The sequence below is a fragment of the Podarcis pityusensis genome, assembly GCF_964106645.2.
Source record: "Podarcis pityusensis genome assembly, chromosome: 2".
Taxonomy (NCBI): Eukaryota; Metazoa; Chordata; class Lepidosauria; order Squamata; family Lacertidae; genus Podarcis; species Podarcis pityusensis.
This window is the reverse complement of record NC_138029.1, coordinates 113,198,021-113,223,360: the sequence shown is the minus strand read 5'-3', so window position 1 is coordinate 113,223,360 and position 25,340 is coordinate 113,198,021. Positions and strand designations below refer to the sequence as shown.

At 47.3% G+C, this 25,340-nt stretch overlaps 1 protein-coding gene across 1 annotated transcript; it reads right to left on the bottom strand.

The window, feature by feature from the left end:
• Positions 1-318: 318 nt before the first annotated feature.
• Positions 319-22,369, bottom strand: LOC308469606 (zinc finger protein RFP-like). The gene is made up of 11 exons (XM_080992309.1): positions 22,328-22,369; positions 14,757-15,185; positions 13,062-13,157; positions 11,875-12,105; positions 10,609-10,631; positions 9,120-9,241; positions 7,886-7,912; positions 7,289-7,378; positions 3,828-3,932; positions 2,071-2,175; positions 319-1,263 (listed from the first exon to the last, which is right to left on the bottom strand). The coding sequence occupies exons 1-11, from the start codon at positions 22,352-22,354 to the stop codon at positions 734-736; spliced, it is 1,785 nt and encodes a 594-aa protein (XP_080848435.1). The 5' UTR covers positions 22,355-22,369; the 3' UTR covers positions 319-733.
• Between the last annotated feature and the right edge of the window lie 2,971 nt (positions 22,370-25,340).

The following is a 25,340-nucleotide window of genomic DNA, read 5'->3' as shown; positions in this document are numbered from 1 at the left end:
TAGCTTTGTGTGTGTGAAGAACGTTGTGTGTGTGGGGGGGTGGATCAAGTCAAAAGCCCATTTGGCCCAATTTTGCATTCTCACAGTGGCCAACCATGTTCTGGAAGCCCAGGGTGGAAAAGCACTCTTTGTTCCCGCCATCTGGTATTCAGACTGACAGGCAGGGAAAATACATAGTCCTCAAGGCCAATAGCCATTCATACCCTAATCTTCCATGAATTTTGTTCTCTGCTTAGGAAGGCGGACATTTTCTCTTTAGGTTGTTACTGTAGGCTTAGATTTTCACCTCAGCCAGGGATAAGGACCACAGACTAAACATTGCAACTGAAAACATGGAGATGGTTTATTGATGCAAAACACTCAATACAGTACAGAATTGATATTATAGACCAGCGGATGCCACCTATTTTGGACGAGGGCACATTTCAAGTTTTGAGGGAGTGCTCTCGGTACCAGTAACAAAATGGCTGCCATAGGAGCATATAGCATCATACCATAACAGAACCTGGCTGCCATAATACAAAATGAGAGGGAATACAGTCGTGACGAAGCTTTTCCCATGACTGTATTTTCATACTAGAAGAGGCTTAGCCTGTTCGACCACTGTTAAAAGCACTGTTTTTCCCACATGGCAATCTCACGCAGCTGCACGGGAAGTGCATAAACAACTCCTCTTTTTCGGGGCATTGGGGGCTATTGGGAAGGGGGCTGTGAGGAGTCGTGCCCTCAAGATTCAGCAGCTCAGTTCAGCTCCTTGCCCGACCAAGAAAAAGGGCCGGATTTCCTCCCCAAAGAAGGACGCTTCCGGGAAAGTGAAGATCAAGACATCTCCTTCGACATCAAAAAATCCCACAGAACCCCTTTCATAGTCCAGAGTCACCCGGATCTTCCTGAGCTCATGATTTAAGAGCAAAGGCGTCCGCTCAGGGGCAGTAAAAGCCCAAAGTCCATACAGTGAGCCAACTATGGCTTTCCCGACAGCCCAGATTCCTACACTAGGTTGAAGGCTGACCTGTCCCTTCCTCGGGGTGGACTCGCGTGCCACCCCCACAGCCCACGTGGCATTTTTCTCTCCCCCAACTTCCACTTCCCACCATTTTCTTACTGCACGGAATCTCTCGCTGCCCAGCACGTAGGTCTTCGGATCAAATCTCTTTCGGCTGTCGGGCAGATTTTGCCTTTCCCCTCCACATCTCACACTCTTCCTGTCTTCAGAGAGAATGAGGTAGTGATTTGCTGTTTCTGGATCCAAAACTATATTCACTGTAAGAGAGACACACACAGAGAGAGGGGGGGAGCCGGGTCAGTGTTTGAATTATAGGGCAAGGTGCATGTGTGCATCTAACTTTTGTGATACCCTATGGTTTTTTTATATGCCTGTTGTCTTTGTCCATGGAATTTTCTGGGCAGGGATACTGGAGTGGCTTGCCGGTTCCTGCTCCAGGTTTTTTTTTGCTGGAGGAGACTCTTGAGAGTCCCATGGACTGCAAGAAGATCAAACCTCTCCATTCTTCAGGAAATCAGCCCTGAGTGCTCACTGGAAGGACAGATTGTGAATTAGCCAGGAATTAGCCGTTAGGCTGATCTCTTCCTTTGTTTCCCCTGTCTATCAAAACAAAACAAAACAAAACAAAACAAAACGGGCCACAGACTGAAAAGTAAGTTTAAAACATATACTCATTGTTAGCAGCAACAGCATTAAAGATAATACTTGTATTTTTAAAAAACAAAACAAAACCAGCTTCAGGCATGCACCAGAATCTGGAGCAAGTGGAGGCATGTCTGCCTCCATTGTTGGTCGAAGGAAGAGAGAGAGAGAGAGAAGGAACAGGAAATATTTATTGGCTTCTTCCCCCTCAGGAGAGAAGGGGAAATGACACCACACACTGCCCTCTCTACCAATTACATTTCTATGGTCTATGGCCTATCAGCAAGACAGCTCTATGGTCTTAACTCATTCACATGCGAACTAGTAAGTATGTGCAGTATTACTGTAGATTTGACTGCAAAATCTCCCCCCCACTCTCTCTCACACACAAATAGGGGAAAAAATGTCCCCAAGCAGCGTACCTGATGCTATCTTCCCAAGTCTTCCCGAGTTGCTCTTCTCCCTCATAATGCACATTTCACCTTGTTGTATGCTCTCTGGTGTTGAGGAGGGCATTACAGAGCCAACTGCAGAACCAAGGAACATGATTAGGTGGGGACATCCTTAAGAAATGGCCAAGTAAGACACATAACAGTTGTGCTCTGGTTGACTGAGGGAAATGATCAGGGATCAACCAAAGCAACACTGATGTTCCTCCCAGGAGGTCCTGCCTAAGGGAAGTTTACATTGAAACAGCAAAGTGTTGTTAAAGGCAAGGTGTGAGGAGGCAAAGCACAACGCGGGAAATTCAAGGAAGTGACCAAGATGTGGACTGCATGCCCACCAGGAAAGGACCCTGGAAATTGCCACAGGCAAAGTACAGGTGTCCTTCTTTTACAAGTTTTCTTGTGCTTAAAGGACTGCACCCTCTCATGAGAGAGAGAGAGAGACTTTGCATTGAAGCCTTGTACAGTGGGTTGTGAACGTGATCCGTGTGGGAAGCACGTTCGCAACCCGCAGTGTCCACAACCCACAGTGTGCGCAGGCACGGGTCGCGATTCAGCAGTTCTGCACATGTGCAAAGCACGATTTAGTGCTTCTGTGCATGCACAAGCGCCGAAACCTGGAAGTAACCCATTTCAGTACTTCCGGGTTCAGCACGGTGCACAGCCCGAAATCGCGCAACCCGAAGCGTCTGTAACCCGAGGTATGACTGTACTAGACTGGTTTCTGTTTGCTCATCCAAATTCTACCTTTGAAGTGTCCCCAGTTTCTGTGAGAAGTTGTTGCTCCAACACTGAGGTCTGAGGGGGAATCCACTGTGCTGCAGAAACATAACCAACGTGTTCCAGATGTCCAAATGGACATTCACCAAACCAAAGAGTCCCTAAAACCCGTTTTACAAAGAGCAAAGTGGTGAGGGTGAGCAACTTGCCCAAGAAGCTAAGCACAAGGGTGAAATCCTATACAGTGGTACCTCTGGTTACATATGCTTCAGGTTACAGACTCCACTAACCCAGAAATAGTACCTCGGGTTAAGAACTTTGCTTCAGGATGAGAAGAGAAATCTTGCTCCGGCGGCGCAGCAGCAGCAGGAGGCCCCATTAGCTAAAGTGGTGCTTCAGGTTAAGAACAGTTTCAGTTCTTAACCTGAACCTCTGGAACAAATTAAGTACTTAACCTGAGGTACCACTGTACATGTTTACTCAGGACTAAACCACATTTTACTCGGGAGAGCTTACGTCTGAGCAGGCCCAGATAGGGTTGAACCACATACCCCACGTATATGTTGATGGGAGGGGGGAAGAGCCCTTGGGCTGGGAAGGAGAAAAGGAAGAAAGACCAGAGGGAAGAGGGAAATGAAAGTCGGGGAAACAGAGGGACAGGTCGGAGGGTTTCTTTAAAAAAAAAAAAAGTGGGTGGGGGAAAGGAAAGGAGAGCCAGTGTGGTGTAGTGGTTAAGAGCCGTAGACTCGTAATCTGGTGAACTGGGTTCGCGTCTCCGCTCCTCCACATGCAGCTGCTGGGTGACCTTGGGCCAGTCACACTTCTCTGAAGTCTCTCGGCCCCATTCACCTCACAGAGTGTTTGTTGTGGGGGAGGAAGGGAAAGGAGAATGTTAGTCACTTTGAGACTCCTTCGGGTAGTGATAAAGTGGGATATCAAGTCCAAACTCTTCTTCTTCTTCTTTTTCTTTGTCTCACAAACACAAAAAAATCAAAAGTCACAAAGCAACGTACCTGATGACACTCTCCGGAGTGCTCCCAAGCTGCTCCCCTGCCTCCCTGTCCTGACTTCCCCTTCCCTCATGCTTGCTGACCTCAAGGAAGGCTGGAAGGAATCACCTGCAGCAACAGCAAGCAACACAAGTGGCTGGGGGCATCCTTAAGAAACGCTCAACTAAGACGCAAACAGTTGTGCTCTGGTTGGTTTAGGGACGCAATTGGGGACCAAACGAAGCAATACTGGGGAAAATAGTTAAGGGTTCTTCCCACTGAATTTTGCCCTGACAACAGCCAAGTGTTGCCGGGTGTTGTTAAGGACTGGGGGTGGTTAGTGGGAGGCAAGGCACAGGGCAGGAAGTAGCAAAGGTGTGGACCACATGTGCAGCTGTGGGAGACCTCAGAAGCTGCTATGGGGAAGGACAGGTGTCCTACAAGCAGGGGCGTACAAAGTAGGGGGCGGAGGGGGCCGGCCTGTTAGGATTCTTGCTCTGTGTTTGCAGTCATGAGATTGTTGTCTATCACACAACGGTGTATGACGGAGACAGGATGTTTATATTACTGTATTCCGTGGAGTGGGACTGTTGTCCTTTGTCCTTTCTCTTTTTGCTGTCTGATGAGAAAGAGGAAGAAGCTAAGGCAGAATGCTCTGAGTGTATTATATGTAAATAAAGTAGATTAGCCAAAATGCTGTGCTATTGAGTTCTGTTACGTGAACTGCAAATACTGTAAGTGTGCTGATGTTACTTGGTATCAGTCGCTGTGAAGATCGGGCTGGAGAAAGCTTTTGAAGCTCCCGAATGACTGACCAGGAGGGAGAGAACATGCCAGTCAGGCATGTGTCTCTACCAGGGTCCTACACGAGTGTAGGACGATCCTAACAGTGCCGCCCCGGGTGCCACTCTGGGGTGTGTGTGACAAGATGGCCCCTGCCTCCCCCCAGCTGTAGAGCGGCCGAGGGCGTGCACAGTCAGCATGGGCGCCACTCTCACGGTGTCAGTACAAGCTGCAGCTCTCGTGCGCCATCCATACGGGTGTCTGTATGGGATGCTGTGCGTGCGCCACCGGGCAGTTTGCCCCGTCCCTCGGCGTCCCACCCCAGGTGCCGGAGAGGGTTCCTCCGCCACTGCCTACAAGTGGTGGGGTGGGCAGGAGAAAGGGAGCATGAGCACTGGCTCTGATGCCTCTGCCAGAGGAGACTCAAGGTTTCGTACCAGCACAAGCACCAACTCCAAATTCTTTAGAAAGGAATGCTGTGATCACCAATAGTCAGCATGGATTTCTGAAAAATAAGTCATGTCAGACTAACCTGATCTCGTTTTTTGACAGAATTACAAGCCTGGTAGATGAAGGGAACGCAGTGGATGTAGCCTACCTTGATTTCAGCAAGGCATTTGACAAGGTGCCCCATGATATTCTTGTAAAGAAGCTGGTAAAATACGGTCTTGACTATGCTACCACTCAGTGGATTTGTAACTGGCTGACTGACCGAACCCAAAGGGTGCTCATCAATGGTTCCTCTTCATCCTGCAGAAGAGTGACTAGTGGGGTGCCACAGGGTTCTGTCTTGGGCCCGGTCTTATTCAACATCTTTATCAACGACTTGGATGATGGACTCAAGGGCATCCTGATCAAATTTGCAGATGACACCAAACTGGGAGGGGTGGCTAACACCCCAGAGGACAGGATCACACTTCAAAACGACCTTGACAGATTAGAGAACTGGGCCAAAACAAACAAGATGAATTTTAACAGGGAGAAATGTAAAGTATTGCACTTGGGCAAAAAAAATGAGAGGCACAAATACAAGATGGGGGACACCTGGCTTGAGAGCAGTACATGTGAAAAGGATCTAGGAGTCTTGGTTGACCACAAACTTGACATGAGCCAACAGTGTGACACGGCAGCTAAAAAAGCCAATGCAATTCTGGGCCTCATCAATAGGAGTATAGCATCTAGATCAAGGGAAGTAATAGTGCCACTGTATTCTGCTGTGGTCAGACCTCACCTGGAGTACTGTGTCCAGTTCTGGGCACCACAGTTCAAGAAGGACACTGACAAACTGGAACGTGTCCAGAGGAGGGCAACCAAAATGGTCAAAGGCCTGGAAACGATGCCTTATGAGGAACGGCTAAGGGAGCTGGGCATGTTTAGCCTGGAGAAGAGGAGGTTAAGGGGTGATATGATAGCCATGTTCAAATATATCAAAGGATGTCACATAGAGGAGGGAGAAAGGTTGTTTTCTGCTGCTCCAGAGAAGCGGACACGGAGCAATGGATCCAAACTACAAGAAAGAAGATTCCACCTAAACATTAGGAAGAACTTCCTGACAGTAAGAGCTGTTTGACAGTGGAATTTGCTGCCAAGGAGTGTGGTGGAGTCTCCTTCTTTGGAGGTCTTTAAGCAGAGGCTTGACAACCATATGTCAGGAGTGCTCTGATGGTGTTTCCTGCTTGGCAGGGGGTTGGACTCGATGGCCCTTGTGGTCTCTTCCAACTCTATGATTCTATGATTCTATGATTCTATGGCAATGAGGACACCTCAGCCCCCCCAAAGTCTGTGGGGATGGGGCTGAGCCTCCCAACCTTGAGAGGCTGGGCCACGGCGGCAGTCCTGATGGGCTTCCCTGTGGTGGTGGCAGGCTCCACCAGTTCTCCCCACAATGGCGGAGGGCCCCACCGGGCCTCCTCCTGACTTACGTGACATCACACATGCGTGTTGCACTTCTGACATCATGAGCAAGCATGCAACAAGGTGCCCCCTCCCCCATGTTGGGCAGACCTTGGCGCCTCGGCTTACCGGCAACCTGCAAACATACTCTTCTAGCATTTTCCTTCTACGGTATTTTTTGCTCTATAGGACGCACCTGACCCTAGGACGCACCTTGTTTTAGAGGGGGAGAACAAGAAAAAAAATTCTCCCGCTCTCTGCGCAGCGTCCCTTCAGCGAAGCGGCAAGAGAAACAGAGCCCCTTCCATTTCTCCTCCCGCTTGGCTGAAGGGGCGCTGCGCAGCTCTCCCTCTCCCACGTTGCCTTCACCTTCAGTGAAGGCAACCCGAAGCCTCAGGAGTGCAGCGCGTGTTCCCGCTGCACTCTGGAGGCTTCAGGCGGCTATCCCTGAAGCCTGGAGAATGAGAGGGGTCGGTGCGCACCGACCCCCCTCGCTCTCCAGGCTTCAGCGAAAGCAACGCGAAGCCTCCGGAGCGCGGAGGGAGCGTTCCCACTGCGCTTCGGAGGCTTCGCGTTGCTATCACTGAAGCCAAGGATCCTGCATTCGCTCCATAAGACGCACACACACTTCCCCTTAATTTTTGGAGGGGAAAAAGTGTGTCCTATAGAGCGAAAAATACGGTATATCCCACCCACAGACACATATATGTCCCGTCACCAACTCTCTCTCTCTCTCTCTCTCTCTCTCTCTCTCTCTCTCTCGTTTACACACACAAAACCCCCTATAAGTAAGTAACACAGCAATGTACCTGATGATACCCTCTGGAGTTTTCTTGAGTAACTTCTCCCTTCATCTTGTTGCACGCTCTCTGTCCTTGAGGAGAGTAGCAACGAGTCAGCTGCAAGAAGAAGAAATTTGATTGCTTGTGAGGTGCCCTTAATAAATGCTCAGCTAAAGGCTTGTCAACCCTTCCATTTGTCCCATGCCTAGAAAGGACGCATCTGGGTGATTTTGGGCTTGCCCTGTGCTTCCCAGGCATGGCTCTGAGCGGTTTTGCCTTTGCCTCTCTTCTTTCTCAGGGAAAACCTGCTCTTTGGTGATAAATTGGAACAAACGACCATCTGCAAATGAGAGAATGTGGGCCTTAGCTCTGAAGACTGCCGGGGCACAGTCACTGCCCTACCAGTTGTTAATAAAAAGCCTCTTCTGCATCTCATGTTAACTTTTATCAAGAAGAATCTTTGATATTGAAGAGAATTTCATTAAGGGCTATACAGAATGTACCAATATTTGTTTGCTTGTCAGATGTGAACCCTTGCCATTAGCACAAATACCCCTTCTTGGTCTTACCCAAGCACCCCCTCCCTTCAAAATCCTCCCATCTCATTAAATCCCAGAATATTACCCTTATTCTGTACTTCTTCCAGGGACTCTGTTATGAAGAAGAAAGAGGGAGAAATTTATTTATTTTATTTATTTAAATCATTTTTATTGATTTTTCCATGTATACCACTTCTAACAATATATTTTTAACATTTTTTCATATTTTGACCCTCCTCCCCTGGACTTCCCTCATACTCCCATTTTGTTTTATTTCCATATTGTTCACCCTGCATACTATTTCCCCCAAAATTTCTCAATACATATAGTCTCATTTTTCATTGTATACAGTTGTGATTGTTTACTCAAACCCTGCCAATGAGTCCATTTCTTTATGTTGCCTCCTCATATATGTTGTAAATGGTTCCCATTCTCTTTTAAAGTTAAGAGGGAGAAATTTAAAACCAGACCCCGATGCACTGAGCAGATATGTCAAACTAAATTTTTCTGCTTTGATTGGGACATAACTTTTTTGGTTTTCCTTGTGGTAGGGTTGCCATATTTCAAAAAGTGAAAGTCTGGACACAAATGTTATTGACCTTTTTGAAGAAAATGGTTGAACTTTTCTTTTTTTTGAGCTATTTTAATAACAATTTGCCAAAATGTACATTTTCAACATGAGTTGCCATTTCAGTGATTGCTGCCCGAAGACTGTTTCTGACGGCTGAATCCCAGCAAGCCATAAAGAGAATCAGAGCACGATGCTTGATTCCTGTTTTGAATCCAAGGCTGTGGCTATGGAAAAATAAGACTGTCTTGGGGTGTCTGTGCTGTGAACCGCTCAATTGTAGGCTCAGATTGTATATACAGTGGCACCTTGGGTTACATACGCTTCAGGTTACATATGCTTCAGGTTACAGACTCCGCTAACCCAGAAATATTACCTCACATTAAGAACTTTGCTTCAGGATGAGAACAGAAATCGTGCTCTGGCAGTGCGGCAGCAGCAGGAGGCCCCATTAGCTAAAGTGGTGCTTCAGGTTAAGAACGGTTTCAGGTTAAGAACAGACCTCCAAAACGAATTAAGTACTTAACCCAAGGTACCACTGTATGTGTAAATAAACCATATATCCTAAAGACACCACAGTCTTTGCTGTGCCTCATTTGCCAATAGGAAACTCAAACCCTGGCGAAGCAGCCTGGGACCCCTGGAATATTCACTGTTTGGAAATTGGCATGACATGCAACTATATTGATATCTATCTATCTATCATCAGTCATCATCTATCCCACATCTAACACACAATAATGTTTGTTACCTTTGAATTTCTTGGTCGCCTTCTCCAAAAAAGGATGCATTCTAGAGAATTTATCTATTTGCTCTTTTAATCCAGGAGGAAAAACTATTGCATCTATGGTTTTATTTTTATTTTTATTACACCTAGGAAGAAGCAAGTGAGGTTTACTGTGATCCATCTGGTCATTCTCAAGTCAATCTTAATTCAGTCGTCAGAATGAAGGAGAAAAGTGGGAACAGCAGAAAGATACCAAGGGCTCGTCCATGATAGGTTTTTCTTTCTTTCCCCCTGGTTTCCCCACGAAAGTCCCCACTGTTTACCGCTGAATCGGAACAAAGGTCAGTCGGGTTTTCTGCGGATTGACAGCAAAATAGAAGCAAACATTTATTGGGTTTTCTGCGGATTTATGTTTCTTCCAATTCTGTGGTAAGCAGCAGGTTTCCCCAGGAAAAGCGGCGGGACAAAAGAAAAGCCTCTGAGACCTTTGCTTAGAAATCACAGGAAAGGCAGAAGTGTGGATGAGCCCTGTGATAGCAGCGAATGGTATTGTCTGCCCTGTGTCCATTACAAAAACCTATTGCAAACGGGAAAATGAAGTATAATGGGGGGGGGGGGATAAAGTGTAAATTTACATAAACATTTTTTTCATATAACATTTACATATAAATGATCAATCCGTAATCTATTTTACCTCTCTTTTATTTTTTTAAAAACCAAACTTTACAGTTAAGATGCAGAAATATTTTCAAACTATCTGTCTGAAATTTTGACACACACATTGCATACCATACCATGTTAAAAATTACAGCTGGGTCAGAAACACCTGGTTAACTAAGTTGTGATTTGTTGCTGCTTCTTCCTGATCAGAACAGGGTATAAATTGGCCCAATTTGGTAGAGGATCCAGCTGAATCTGGAGCACAACCTTAATGAATATTTTCTCCAACAAATTATGTTTGCACACAAGTAACTAATAAGAGCCTCTCTTTACCCTGGCCTTTGTCATCTAGGAGATGTATTTTAGGACCCACCCAGTTTTCTTGGATTGTAATTTGTTTTAACTATTTTTAATATTGTATTTTAATTCACAAGCTGCCCTGGAACCTGACAGTGGAGAGCAAGTAAGAAATCTAATAATCCACCACCATCACCATCTCTGCTATGAAGTATACAGTAGATGAAGAAATATCATCACTTCTTTCTAAAATATGCATTTTATATGCACCCCTCCAAAAAAATCCTATCCATTTTTGTATGCTGGTCTATGCATCCCCCAATGTGCTTTTTGTAAATTTCACCGCACAAGATATACAGTTTTGGATAAAAAATGCATCACAACATTTGTAAAAGTGTGCAATCAGATTGGTAACTGTTTTCTGATCTGCTTATTGGTCTGTAAACTGTGAAGTAGATTGGTTCACATAAAAGTATAGACCAAATCAAATTATCCCTTACCTCTGAGCAAGGAAATTAATATTATTCATTTTCATATTCATAACAAAGCCACATACCTTTCCAGGATGCTTCTCATATTCTAGATGGAAGAGACAGAATGAGAGAAATTCAGTTCCTTGCACCAGTTGCCTCCAGCAGTTTATTACTTTCCCCTTTTCTTTATATATCAACCAAATACTGAAGTGCACACGCCTACTGTAAATACTTCTACCGTGGTACCTCTGGTTACGTACTTAATTTGTTCCAGAGGTCCGTTCTTAACCTGAAACTGTTCTTAACCTGAAGCACCACTTTAGCTAATGGGGCCTCCTCCTGCTGCCACGCGATTTCTGTTCTCATCCTGAAGCAAAGTTCTTAACCTGAGATACTATTTCTGGGTTAGCAGAGTCTGTAACCTGAAGCGTCTGTAACCCGAGGTACCACTGTATAGACTTCTACAGACCAATGAACAGCCCTTCCCCAGAGGACAACCTGGACGGTTTCATTGTGCCATCGCTCACCTGCAAGAATTCAGCCACTGGCGGCTTCTGTTTCTCCTCCAGCTGCTTTATTAAAAAACTGCAAAAGCCCAGACATTTGTTTCTAAATTTGAAAATCCCCCTGGATGGGCATGTAGGCCCCCCAAAAGAGGGCATGTCCATGATTTCCAGGAAACATGGCAATCCTCGCTTGAGACTGAGAGGGGAGCTCTCTGCCCCAGAACACCCCCCAGTTATGCTTCTTCCTGAAATGCAGACAGATGGCACACCTGGGATCTTCTGCCAACTCCAAGTGATCCCAGGCTATGCTCTGCTACTTGCTCTCACCACTGGTGCTGCCAGCCTGAGAGCAGATGTCAACTTGCTACCGCTCATGATGTATATTGCTCTACACACAACAGCGAGGGCATGTTTGAATTGGGTAGAGGGAGAACTCAACTGGCCAGGTGTTGCTGGTGCCATTGCCAATGCTAGCACAAAAACTCCCTGGATCCATTGTAATTTGGCAGGCTTCATCCATACTGCAGGAGCGGCTTTGCCTACAAATTTCATCCACTTCTATCAAATGGGAGGATGGGGAGTAAGAGATGTTTTAAAATTACCAAGTATTGAAGCTGGGGAAGGAAGGAGACCAGGACCCAGAAGCAGAACAGGGAAGCCTTCGCATTGGTCAACCTGAATCATGACTAGTTTGTTGAAGCTCCAAATCACAGTTTTGAACAAAATGTGTGGCCAGTGCACATCCCTACTATGAATACTTTTATAAACTAACAGACAGAGTGGTTGGGAGTACAACCTTTACCTGCAGAACAACCTGGAATATTTAATTGTGCCAACTCTTACCTGCAAGAATTCAGTCGCTGGCTGTTTCTGCTTCTCCTCCAGCTCCTTAATAAGGTCGTCAATAGAAGACATTTCCTCAGAGAGTTTTGCAATATGTTGGTCCTCACAGGATTTAATCCCATCGTCCAGTTCCTTCAGTTGAGCCAGCAGGAGGCGCTCTTGTTCTTCCAGAAACTGGTGCGACTGCTGGAAATCGGCCATGATTTTCTGCCTCTCCATGTCTGTCTGCTTCTGCAAAGAGAGAGTCATGGCCAGACAAAAACGTTTAGATGTCCCTTTGATTCCATATGCGCAAGCTGACTGGCAGGGCAGCTGATGTTTACTTCAACACTCACAATGGTACAGAAGTTCAGCCACAGTTGAGGGCGGCAGGCAGGCTGGCTTAGCAGGACACGGCCTCTTTGCTTGGCTCGGTCCTCAGTATTTTCCTGCTGCTCACCTGCCGATCTATTAGCTGCTGCTGCTGCTCTCCATTTGTTGGTATCTTCATCCTGCCTTGGCCACCTCACTCTGCCTAATAGTAGGGCCATGAGGAAGTGACAAGAAGGAGGAGGAAGAAGGCTGGCTTTGTGGGGTTCATTCTTAAAGGATTAATGCTGGCATGGGTGGACATTTTTGGACTCAAGGACCACATTCGCCCCTAGACAAACCTACCAGTTTTAGCCTGTCCTGCTGAATGTTGTCTAGCCTTGCAGGCAGCTGCTCTTTTTTTTTTTTTTTTAAATGATATTTATTAAAGTTTCAAAAAATACAGAATACAGAAAGAAAAAGAATAAAGTTTTTAAAATATAGCCAAAAAAGTAAAACATCTGTCACCCCATTGATCGCCAGGGTTGATCCGGCTGATCTGGCTGGCTAGGCGGGTGTCCCCTTCCTCCCTCACCGCTCCATGTGCGTCCCTCCCGAAGCTGCGCGCTCGGTGGAAGAGGACGACCATCCCAGATAGAAGGAGTGTACCGTTCTTCGGTCAAGGGTATACGATAGCTGCGCTCCCCTGCTAGAACCTCCAAACAAGCAGGCAGCTGCTCTTCAAGGTCTGAAGTGGAGATCTTTCCCAACTCTACCACCCAATATCCATTTAACTGATAATGCCAATGATCAAACCTGGGACACTGTGCAAGCAAAGAATTAAGGCCTCACTCTGTCAAGTATAACCATCCTGGAGAGGCAAGAAGGTTTGCACCTACCAGCAGATTCTGGCTTTCGTTCTCCCCCTTCAGTTTAGAAGACAGAATTTCTTCTCTCTGTTTGTTCAGGAACTCCAAATGATGCAGAATTTTACCCTGGGGTGGCCGAAAAGGCATTTGGGTTAGTTTTGGCAGCACAGATATAAACTGTAACAGTCGTGTCTGTTCAAGAAACCAAGAACACGAAGGTTGAAAAGGGTCTACGTGCAGCTTCTAGGAAACTTCCATTCTTAATGAAGAATTAGATTAAATATATGCATATTTATAAAGCTAATATTTAATATTCTGATTAAATATGGGGAAAACAAGGGGAATCTAAATTATGGGGACACAGTGTAAGAGATAAACTGTTTTCTCATATACCAGGTTTGCACAAAACGGAGTATCTGTATGAGATTCGGCTCCTGGGCCAAGTCAGTCACCCTCTCACATTTTCTGCACCAAACCATGCGCTTTTCTAAAGTTAAACTGGGTACGAACCAAAGTTTGTGGCTGGTGCACAACCCTATTCAGAACTTGCTCTTTTCTTTCTTTCTTTCTTTCTTTCTTTCTTTCTTTCTTTCTTTCTTTCTTTTTTTAAAAAAGCTTGCAGTATTCACCATGAAGTGCCACACTTTTAACATTTGGCGTGGAAAGGTGCCTGTACAGCTGAGTACCCCCAGAAATGGTGGGCATAACATCTGTTTCCCAACATAAATTCTGGGACTAGAGAAAATGGGAAACTGCTGGGACCTAGGGAACATCAAATGCTTCCACAAGGCTGGCTCATACAGAGTCAGACCTCTGGTCTGTTTCCTATACTGACAGAAAGTTGCTTTGGGGCAAAGGCTGTCCCCAGCCCTACATAATATTGCTAAGGAATGAACCTGGGACCTTCTTCAGTCAAAGCTCTACTGTTGAGCTATGGCCCTCAGATCAGCCTTCCAGCCTTCTCCTGCCCTGGTAGTTCTCTGGGCTCCTGGGGCAGGAAAAGGTGGGAGATGGTTGAAATGAGAACTTTCCAAGTTCCCTTGGAACTTCTTGCGAATATTCCTACTACTGAATGCTCAGTACAGTGGTACTTCTGTCTACGAACTTAATTCGTTCCGGAAGTCTGTTCTTAAACCAAAGTGCTCTTAAACTGAGGTGTGCTTTCCCTACTGAGGCTTCCCGCTGCTGATGCCCTTCCACTGTTTGGCTTCCATTTGTCTTCTGAGGCAAAGTTCACTAGCCGGAACACCTACTTCCTGTTTTGCGGAGTTCGTTGCCCGAATAGTTCATTAACAGGACTGTTTGTAGACCAAGGTACCACTGTACAAGATAGGAGCTGCAGGCCTCACTATCTGGCCTCTCCTCAGGCTGCAACATTCGCCAGCTCCAGTTCACATCCTCCTCAAGTCTTTTTTGCCAGGCTAGAATGTGTCCCTGAACTCCACTAATGCTTTCCACTTACTTAGATGGCAGACAGGGACGGCAATGAGAGCATTTGTAGGAACTGGCCTACTGCAAAAAGGTGAAATTTTCAAGCGTTGCTCTGTCCGCTTTTGCCTCAGGCCCCAATAACCAGCAGCGTTTGGGACACAAACACCCACCCACCCACCCCACCTGAATGTCGCCTAGAGAAAAATGCAGCCCTCAGGCTGAAATATTTTCCCCCATCCCTAGAATAACTGAGCATCCCTTGGAAGTCTGGTCCCCAGTCCTACAGCTCCCTACCTGATACTCCTCAAAGGCCTCCTCCTTTGGGATCACCTTGTGGTCCCTGTGCTCCTTGGATTTGTCGCACACCACACAGATGGGGGCTTGGTCATCTTCGCAAAAGAGTTTCAGGGGCTCCTGGTGTCTCTCGCAAACCCTTCCCAGCGCTTCCGCCCCTCTGGCCATCTGAAGGCTGAATTTTTTGACTATTTCCACAATACTCGCCAGTTGCCGGTTGGGCCTGACATTCCTTTGCTGACAAGGTTCCCTGCACTGAGGGCAAGAAGCTTCTTGGTCCGATTTCCCCCAAACCTCGGTGATGCAGCTTTGGCAGAAAATGTGGCCGCAGTCTATGATCACTGGATCTGTGAAATACTCCAGGCAGATGGAACATGTTGTTTCCTCACAGAGGTTCTGGACTGGACCCTCGTCTGCCATTTCGTCTCCCTGAAAAGGGAATAAAAGGCTTAGTTTTATTTCTCCAGTTTCAAGCCACAGGGCGGGCATTTCCTGCCTCTGCGTGACTCATAGTTTTTGAAAAGCAGCAGCATATACTAGAAGAAACCCTTACAGTGTGCAACTTTCACATCCGTACCATGCATTCAAAGTGCATGGTGTCTGCCAAAGAAATTTGGCAATGGCTGTTTACCCCAAAAAGCTACACTTCCCAGCACTTTTTTTAAAAAATTGAAAAATCATTTTTCTGTTTCATTCATTACATACATCTCAAATTCTTAATGTTTACTATATATTCCTCCCTCCCTCCCTCCCCTCCAGTGCTTCCCCCAACTTCCGCTTCTGGTTTGCTTCTATTTTCACCCACTTTGTTATCTCTGAAATATACTCAGAGTCGCAAAGTGATTTCATGCTCTTTATTCAGCTCATAGTGGTGAGGAGGAATGAATAAATGTCCCCTCACAGTATCTGCTTTATATACATTATTTACACAATGGGCTGCACATGATTGGCTAATTCTGGAATTCTACTGTAAGCCAATCAGGTTGTGGATTCACTTCTATCTGGAGCAGGATTGGGTGGTTCCTGCCAACCAATCATACTGCTGCATTGTTCTAGGACCAATCAGACTGCTGCATTCTGAATCCTATTGTTCTAGGACCAATCAGACTGCTGCCTTTTGGATCCTATTGTTCTAGGACCAATCCGACTGCTACAGTTTGGATCCTATTCAACTCAGTACATAACACCCCTCCCCTCTAAGTTCCAGTCCTGCCCGGGAGGTCGCATTCATAGTCCTCAAGGTATGCCGGCGGCCTACGTGTGCGTTGTGGCCTGGGGTGTTCCCTGGTCCGGGCTCCGGGTTCTGGCTCGTGTTCCAAGGATGCTGGCTGTGATGCGGCTGTTTGGTCTGGTGCAACCGGCTCGCTCAGTCGTGGTTCTGGTTCCGGTGTCCTTTCGGCCTCACGGGTCCTCTCTGTATTTACTGATTCTGCCTCTCCTGCTGGCCCCTCCTGCTCTATGGGCCTCACTGCCCCGCTGTTCCCTTGGGACTCCTCTGACCTGTCCTCCTCCTGGTTTTCTCCCGGGAATCGTCGCCGTATCTGGTCGCAGTGGCGGCGCCAGCATTGCCCCCCATCCGTTAGCACCTCGTACGACACGGGGCCAGTGACCCTGGTGATTGTGGCGGGTACCCATGCTGGGCCTGCCCCAAAATTCTTTGCGTACACAGGGTCCTGGGCCTCGAAGGTCCGGGGGTTCCTGCCTTCCCCCACCACTACCTCATCCTGAGCTCTATCGGGGTGAAGGCGGTCCAATCTGATTGCAAGGCGCCGACCCATTAGTAGTTCAGCGGGGCTCCGGCCAGTCGTTGAGCTGGGGGTGCTGTGCTGTGCTAGAAGGAATGTGGCAAGGCGGTACTCCCAGTCCCCTTGCGTCATGCGGCGAAGGGTGTCCTTGGTGGTCCGCACCATGCGTTCTGCTTGGCCATTGGTGGCAGGGTGGAACGGCGCCGAACGGATGTGGCGGATGGCGTTCTGCGCTGTGAAGGTTTGGAATTCTCCTGACGTAAATGCAGTCCCGTTGTCTGAGACGAGAGTGTCAGGGAGCCCGTGGGTTGCAAACAGCCTGCGTAGTACCCGGATGGCTGCGGACGTGGAAGTGGACGGTACCAGTGCGACTTCCAGCCATTTGGTGTAGGAGTCCACCACTATGAAGAATGTTTTCCCCTGAAAGGGGCCAGCGAAATCCACATGCAGGCGTGACCATGGTGCTCGGGCGGACTCCCAGGACTGGACTGGGGCCCTTGGGGGATCTGGGCGGGATTCTTGGCAGGCCTGGCAGTGTTTGACCCAGGCCTCTATCTCTCCATCGATCCCCGGCCACCACACATAACTCCTGGCAAGGGCCTTCATTCTTACTACCCCTGGATGTGTCTCGTGTAGGGCTGTGAGGACCCTTTTGCAGAGGGGCTGGGGAACAACGACTCTGCTTCCCCATAACAGGCACCCCTTGTGGGCCGACAGTTCATGTTTGCGGGTTGTGTAGCCGGCGAATTCTGGCCCGGGGCTGCTGCTGGGCCATCCCCTCCACACCCAGTCCAGGACCCGGGAGATGACCCTATCTTTCTTGGAATGGTGTGCAACTTCTTGTGCCTGAATGGGGCGGTCGGGAAGCAGCTCCAGGCTCATAACCTCTTGTGCAGGTGCTGGGTCAGGGCCTGTTTCCGGTAGTGGTAGCCTGCTGAGGGCGTCCGCATGGCCCATCGCCTTCCCAGGTCGGTGAATCAGTGCATACTGGTAGCTGGCAAGGAAAATTGACCACCTGAGGACGCGAGGAGACAGCACTTGGGGGGTCTGCTTTTCGGGGGCAAACAAGCCAAGCAACGGCTTGTGGTCAGTCACCACGGTGAAGGGCCGCCCGTACAAGAAATCATGGAATTTTTTTACTCCCTTTACGATTGCCAGACCCTCCTTGTCGATTTGCGAGTAGTTCCGCTCGGTTGTGTTGAGTGTCTGGGAAAAGTACGCCACCGGTACCTCTCTTCCATCCGGGAGTTGGTGCCCCAGGACAGCTCCAATGCCATAGGGTGAGGCGTCGCATGCTAGCACCACCGGCAGCCTCTCGTCGAAGTGTGCCAAGACCGAGTTTGAGACAAGCAAGTCCTTGACTGCCTGGAATGCGGCCTCCTGGCGCTGGCCCCACACCCAAGGGGCCCGCTTGTCCAGGAGTCTGTGTAGGGGCTCTGCTACCGCCGCCTTGTGGGGAAGGAAGGAATGGTAAAAGTTCAATAGTCCCAAGAAGGCCTGAAGTTCAGTCTTGCTCTTGGGCGCTGGGGCATCACAAATGGCCCGTACCTTGTCCCCAGTCGGGTGGACCCCTTCTGCGTCCACCATAAATCCCAGAAAGTCCACCTGAGGCACTCCTAGTAGACATTTTTCCCGCTTCACCTTGAGACCCGCCGTCTGGAAACGGTGCAGAACGGTGCGGAGGCGGTCCTCAAACTCCTCTGGTGTGGGGCCGGCAATCAACACATCATCGAAGAAGGGGGTGACGCCAGGAATCCCTTTAAGGAGAGAGTCCATTATATTCTGGAATATGCCTGGTGCCACGCTGACACCGAATTGCAGCCGCTTTACCCTGAACGCTCCTCTGTGCGTCACAATCGTCTGTGCCTCTGCTGTGGCCTCATCTACTGGCAGCTGTTGATATGCTTGGGCCAAGTCCAGCTTGCCAAAAATTTTCGACCCAGCCAGGGTGGCAAGGACATGGCTGACCACTGGCACTGGGTATGCGTGGGCCGTGAGGGCCTTGTTTATGGTACATTTGTAGTCTGCGCAGATGCGGACCGAACCATTAGGCTTGACGGGTGTGACGATTGGGGTTTCCCAGGGAGCATTAGGCACCGGCTCCAGCACTCCTTGCTCTACGAGTCGGTCCAATTCCTCGTCTATACGGGGTTTCAAGGCGAACGGGACCCGGCGGGCCTTGAGCCTGACCGGTCGTACTGCGGGGTCAAGCTGTAGCGCAATGGGGGGGCCCGTATACTGTCCCAATTTCCCATCGAAAACCCCTGGAAATTCCTTGCATATGGCGTCCACGTCCACTTGTAAGCTAGTGTGGTTCACCCCGGTGACAGCTAGCCCCAGTGGTCCAAACCATGCCAATCCCAGTAAGCTAATGTAGGGGCCCTTGACCACAAGCAAGTCCAGTTGCCGCGTCCGCCCTCGGTATTGCACCCTGAAGGTCCCCACCCCCATTGTGGGGACCTTACGTTTCTGGAAGTCCCGGAGGGTGAATGGGGCCGGCCTGAGTTTGGGACCCCCAGTGGGACACAGTTTCCTTAAGGTCCTTGCCGAGATTATGGATAGAGTTGAACCCGTGTCAAGCTCCATGCGGCATGGGGCCCCCTCTATCTGTACCTCTACATAAATTTTCTCTACGTTGGGGTGGGGCAACTGGTATACCTGGAAGTCCGTGAGCTCCGTCGAGTTGCCTTGGTGCGTTGGGCCCCGGGACCTGGGGCTCTTGGATTGGTCATCTGATGCCTGGTGTCGGGTGGGCCGAGCCCGACACACCCGGGCGATGTGTCCCGATTTTCTGCACTGCCTGCACTCTGCGTTGCGGAAACGGCAGGTCCTCCTCTCGTGACTCTCCCCGCAGCTTGCGCAGTTCCCTCCTTCTCGTCGAGGCAGCTGTGGTCTGTGCGCTGCTTGAGTGCGCTGCTGTACTCGGTGCACCTCCTCCCTGTCGGATCCTGAGTCGTCGGTGAGGTCTTCATGGTGGACCCTCGGTTGGGATGGCAGGCTCGGCCGTGCCTCTTGGGTCGACCTCTCGGCAGCTTCTGTTGCCAGGGCCTCCTCCAGAGCGACCTGGAACGTTAGGTCCTTCTTAGCGTAGAGGCGCCGTTGCAGCTTCTCATCCTTCAGGCCACCGACGAGGCGGTCACGAAGCATGTTCTCCAGCTCTGAGAAGTTGCAGAACCGGGCGGCTTGGCGGAGAGAGGTCACAAACCCAGTTATGGTTTCCCCAGGGGCTTGCCGCTTTGCGTAGAAGGCATTTCGACGAGCCACCACTGAGGGCTGCGGCGAAAAGTGCCCCTTCAGCTGTTCCATTATTGTTTTGTATGGAACAGTAGCGACGTCTTCAGGCGCAAGGAGAGCCCGGGCGATTTCAAACGTCTCCTCTCCGCAGACGCTGAAGAATATCGCCCTCTTCTTGGCGTCTTCTTCGTCGGTGACCCCTTTGGCTTCTAGGAGGAAGGTGAAACGGGAGGCGTACGCTTCCCAGTCTCCAGATGCTGGGTTGAATGGCGAGAAGCTGCTGTTGGCTGCCATTCTGAGTTCCTTGTGCCCCGGAGCTGAAGCCTGGATACACGGTGCGAGGCAGCGGTGCGGCAGTTGGCGGTGCTGCGGTGCTGTGTGTGGCAGTCAGCTCAGCGGGATCCCACCCTCGTCGCCAGTGAAATATACTCAGAGTCGCAAAGTGATTTCATGCTCTTTATTCAGCTCATAGTGGTGAGGAGGAATGAATAAATGTCCCCTCACAGTATCTGCTTTATATACATTATTTACACAATGGGCTGCACATGATTGGCTAATTCTGGAATTCTACTGTAAGCCAATCAGGTTGTGGATTCACTTCTATCTGGAGCAGGATTGGGTGGTTCCTGCCAACCAATCATACTGCTGCATTGTTCTAGGACCAATCAGACTGCTGCATTCTGAATCCTATTGTTCTAGGACCAATCAGACTGCTGCCTTTTGGATCCTATTGTTCTAGGACCAATCCGACTGCTACAGTTTGGATCCTATTCAACTCAGTACATAACAATCTCTTAACAGAAAAATCATTAATAACATAACATCAAGCCTAAAAACATAAAAATAACACCATCATATTTCACTATCTTCTAAACATTTTCTAATGCTAATAATGTACATCCTGCCATCAAGTCTAGTGACTTTCTTTGTTTCTACAAATATAATATGAATGGTTCCCAATCTTTTTCAAAGTCTCTGTTGTCTTTTTCTCTTAGTCTATCTGTCATTTTTGCCAGTTCTGCATAGCTCATCAACTTCTCTTGCCATTGTTCTTTAGTTGGTATTTTGTGCAATCAACATTCTTGCTGCTGTAGTGGCATACATAAATAAAGTCCTCATTTATTTTGATATATCTTGACCTAAAATACCTAACAAAAAGGCTTCTGGGTTTTTTTACAAAAGTTATTTTCAATATTTTCTTCAATTCATTGTATATCATTTCCCAGTAGGGTTTTACCTTTTTACAATCCCACCACATATGATAAAACGTACCTTCTGTTTCACATCTCCGACACTCTTTCTTTTTTTATACATTTTTGTACTTTTTTTATACGTTTTTTTATACATTTTGCCAATTTAACCGGTGAAAAATACCATCTGTACATAGTTCTCTCTCAATAATATGCAATCTGTAAATTTCAAATTTACTTTTCACAATTTTATCCAGTCCTGAAATTTTATATTATGTCCTACATCTTGCGCCCATTTGATCATTGCTGACTTTACTTCTTCATCTTTGGTCTCCCACGTTATATGCCTTTTAAAATAATTTTGTATTTTCTTCTATCACTTACTTTTGGAAGTTGGAAACCGAATATGAGAAGCCTTTTTTATTATCCTCCTTAAAAATATCCTGTAATTGTCTATGATGCAACCAGCTTTGAAGATGTTCTTTTATTTCATCATATTCTTTCAATTTTAACTTTCCCTCTTGTTCCACCAGCAGTTCTCTATATGTTGGCCACTCCCCCCCCCCCAATATTTTAAGTGATAGTGCTTCAATAGGTGATAGCCACCAAGGTGTTTTCAGTTCTAATAAATCTTTATATTTCTCCCATACATTGAACCATGATTTTCTTATTAAATGGTTGTGGAATCCTTTATGTACTTTTGCTTTTCCATACCGGAGGTAGGCATGTCATCCAAATCTATTATCATGTCCTTCCAAGTCTGTTATTTCCTTCCCGTCTAACTTGATCCAATCTTGGATCCATATTAGGGATGCAGCTTCATAATACAATTTTAAGTCTGGAAATGAGAATCTGCCTCTTTCTTTCACATCTGTTAAAATTTTGTTTTTTATCCTTGGCTTTTTCCCATTCCAGACAAATCTTGATATTTCTCTCCGCCATTCTTTAAAGCATGCATTCCCTGTTATTACTGGAACAGTTTGGAAGAGAACTACAGTAGTAGTTAATTCGTTCTGGAGGCCCATTCTTAAGCTGAAACTGTTCTTAACCCGAAGCACCACTTTAGCTAATGGGGCCTCCTGCTGCCGCTGTGCGATTTCTGTTCTTATCCTGAAGCAAAGTTCTTAACTCGAGGTACTATTTCTGGGTTAGCAGAGTCTGTAACCTGAAGCGTCTGTAACCTGAAGCATCTGTAACCCAAGGTACCACTATAACATCCTTGGAAGTACATTCATTTTTATAGTTGCAATTCTTCCCATTAAAGGGAGGTTCATCATATTCCATGTTTCCAAATTTCTTTTAATTTCCTGCCTAATTTTTTCATAATTATCTTTAAAAATATTTTTTTTGATGTTATCCATATTCCTAAATATTTTACTTTTTTATATGCCTCTACCCCTACCATCTCTGTTATTTCTTTCTTTTCCATAGTTTTTGCAAGGAAATGGCCCCGGAAATATTTTTCACCCTGCCTGGGAAGGTTGGAGGGGGGGGCGGGGAGGAAGTGGGGAGAGAAATCACCTGCGTCTCCTGACCAAGGCTGAACTGCTCCAGTAAATGTGCATCAGAAATGGAATGATTCCTTTATTCTCCAGTGGTAAACATTTTCTGTTTTATTCACGTTCAGATGTTAATGGCGTTCCCTTTCACTATGATGTCTTTATTCATACAAAACTGCAAAACAACAACAGCGGGGGGCGGGGGGGGGGACTGACTGCCAGTTGTATCTTTTCTTTTCTATTTTTACTTTACAAGGTTGTTATTGTTCTTCACCAGATCTTAACCTAACTACAGTATTGGTAAGAATGGATTCCAAATATCACTGAATTTGTCCATGACAAGTCTGTGTTTATATGCAAGTTGTTCAGTTGTTCATCTATTGCGAGTTTGTATGAGTCTTCAAATCCAATTGTAGAAGGGAGCCGCATTTTTATATTTGTATCTTTGCTGAACCAAGGAAATGGCCCCGGAAATAATTGTCGCCCTGTTTGGGAAGCTTTGGGAGGGGGGGGGGAGTAGAGAGGAACCCCCTACAGTCAGGTCAACTCCCCAACAAGGCTACATTGCTCCAGTATATTTGCATCACAAATGGAATGATTCCTTTATTCTCCAGTGATAAACATTTACTGTTTTATTCATGTTTGGATGTTAAAGACAAAATAGTGAAAGGAAACGCCATTATTAATACAAAACTACAAAAAGAAAAAAACACAAAATACACAAAACAGAAGCATTGCTGAATATCGGATTTCCCCTTCTTTGGAAATAACTGCAGACTTTTTCACATATAGAACTCAGGAAACTCCACTGAGTGTTAATGAAACAGGAACAATAAAACTGAAACCTCCTTTCCGCAAACCTCAGATTTGTAAGCGCCCTCGTCTCTGTTCCTGCCGAGAATGAATAAGGTTGCACCACTTCTTGTAAACCTCTTCTTGTCACTATTCCAAACTAAAATGAAAAGGTTCGCTTTTTTCCCAATGAAATTGGGAAAAATTTGCCAGTCTTTTCCCTCCTTCAGACTTACTTAACTTAAGTTTAGTCTTGTATGCCACGTCCCAAATTGAACCAGTGCTTCATTTGGGTTTTTGTTTTATTTATCGTTGAGCCCTTACCAACAACAGACTCGCACAAACTACACATCAGGGTATCAGAGCCATAGTGTTGTTGACATCCCATCAGCCCCAGAGAGAGCAAGAAGGGGAACAATGTTGTTCCCCAAAACAACAGGAGGCCATGATCCAGATTTGCCCCAAGACAGACAACTTGCAGGGGGGCAAGAGGAGAGAGAAGGAAGAAATTGGTGGCTGCAAATGGCGGCAATGACACAGCATGTCAGAATCCATCCATTACAAACTCCCCGTAAAGGGGGGGCACTTAGAGTGCTGAACCCTTTCCCCATCACACATACAACCTTCCCTGCCAAAGGCACTTTTGCCAGACATTTCCTGCCCATGTAAGGAACCTACACTGGGCGGAAACAGCTGGGAGGTTTTTGGGATGGGGGGGAAGAAAGTCTAATGGGGTGGGTGGGAAGAGGGTCCAATGCCTTCTTTCCTTCCACCTACCCCTCCCTTGCTTTGAAGGATTTGGCCCAACCAAGTGAGTTTTGCTACTGTCAGATGGCTCTTGATTGCATCCAAGGACAACCTCATTTCATTGCCCCACACTGAGCCAGGAGCAGACCCCCTCCCCAGAGAACATTTTGTTGTTGTTTAGTCGTTTAGTCGTGTCCGACTCTTCGTGACCCCATGGACCAGAGCACGCCAGGCACTCCTGTCTTCCACTGCCTCCCGCAGTTTGGTCAGACTCATGTTGGTAGCTTCAAGAACACTGTCCAGCCATCTCGTCCTCTGTCATCCCCTTCTCCTTGTGCCCTCCATCTTTCCCAACATCAGGGTCTTTTCCAGGGAGTCTTCTCTTCTCATGAGGTGGCCAAAGTATTGGAGTCTTGGCTTCAGGATCTGTCCTTCCAGTGAGCATTCAGGGCTGATTTCCTTAAGAATGGATAGGTTTGATCTTCTTGCATTGGTGAAAGTGAAGGTGATGCTGTGAGAGTCAGTGTCAGAAGAGAGAACTGATCTGTTTTTATAGCTGACACACACATGGATCCTCTTGGACTGGAACTTCTCCAGTTTACAGGCTGGACTGGGGCAATGGCCCCAGGGATATTCCAGGAGCCGTGGATAGGTAATAATCACCAAGAGAAGTCTGGACGATAGCCCAGATCCCATGTCCAGCATTCAAACTGTCCATATTGCATCAGCCTGCTGTTATCTGCAGCTTGTCTCGTCTTTATAAACACTGTTGGGTCATTTTTAGTAATAGTTGGTATTACTCCTTGCAGTCTATTTACCAATATCGCTGTTAAGATTTTTGCATCAATGTTTATCAACGAAACTGGGCGATAGTTGGCACATTGCGTCAGGTCCTTGCCGGGCTTTGGAATAACAGTAATCTAAACCTGGTTGAATAATGTCAAGATAATTCCATCTTTAAATATCCCATCATATAACTGATATAATCTAGGTGACAGGAGATCAATATACCGTATTTTTTGCTCCATAACATGCATCTGACCATAAGACACACCTAGTTTTTAGAGCAGGAAAACAAGGAAAAAAATATTCTGAATCACACTTTGGGAAGCTTTCCTTCTCTCCACTTTTTTCTCCCCCTCCCCAAGCAGCACAGGCCCCTTTTCCAGCCTCCTCCTCTCCATCCCTTTCGCCCAAACTCCTCAGGTGATGCCTGCAATTTCTCCCCTTTGCTGCTGCCTCTCCTTTGCTCTCTACCATGACTCTCCACTCATGGCAACCTACCTCCTCTCCCTTCACCCAGCTTCTTAGTCCCCCTCTTCTCTGTCCTCTTCCTCCCCTCTCTTGTCAAGCAGCCTGCCCGCTGCTCCCAAACCT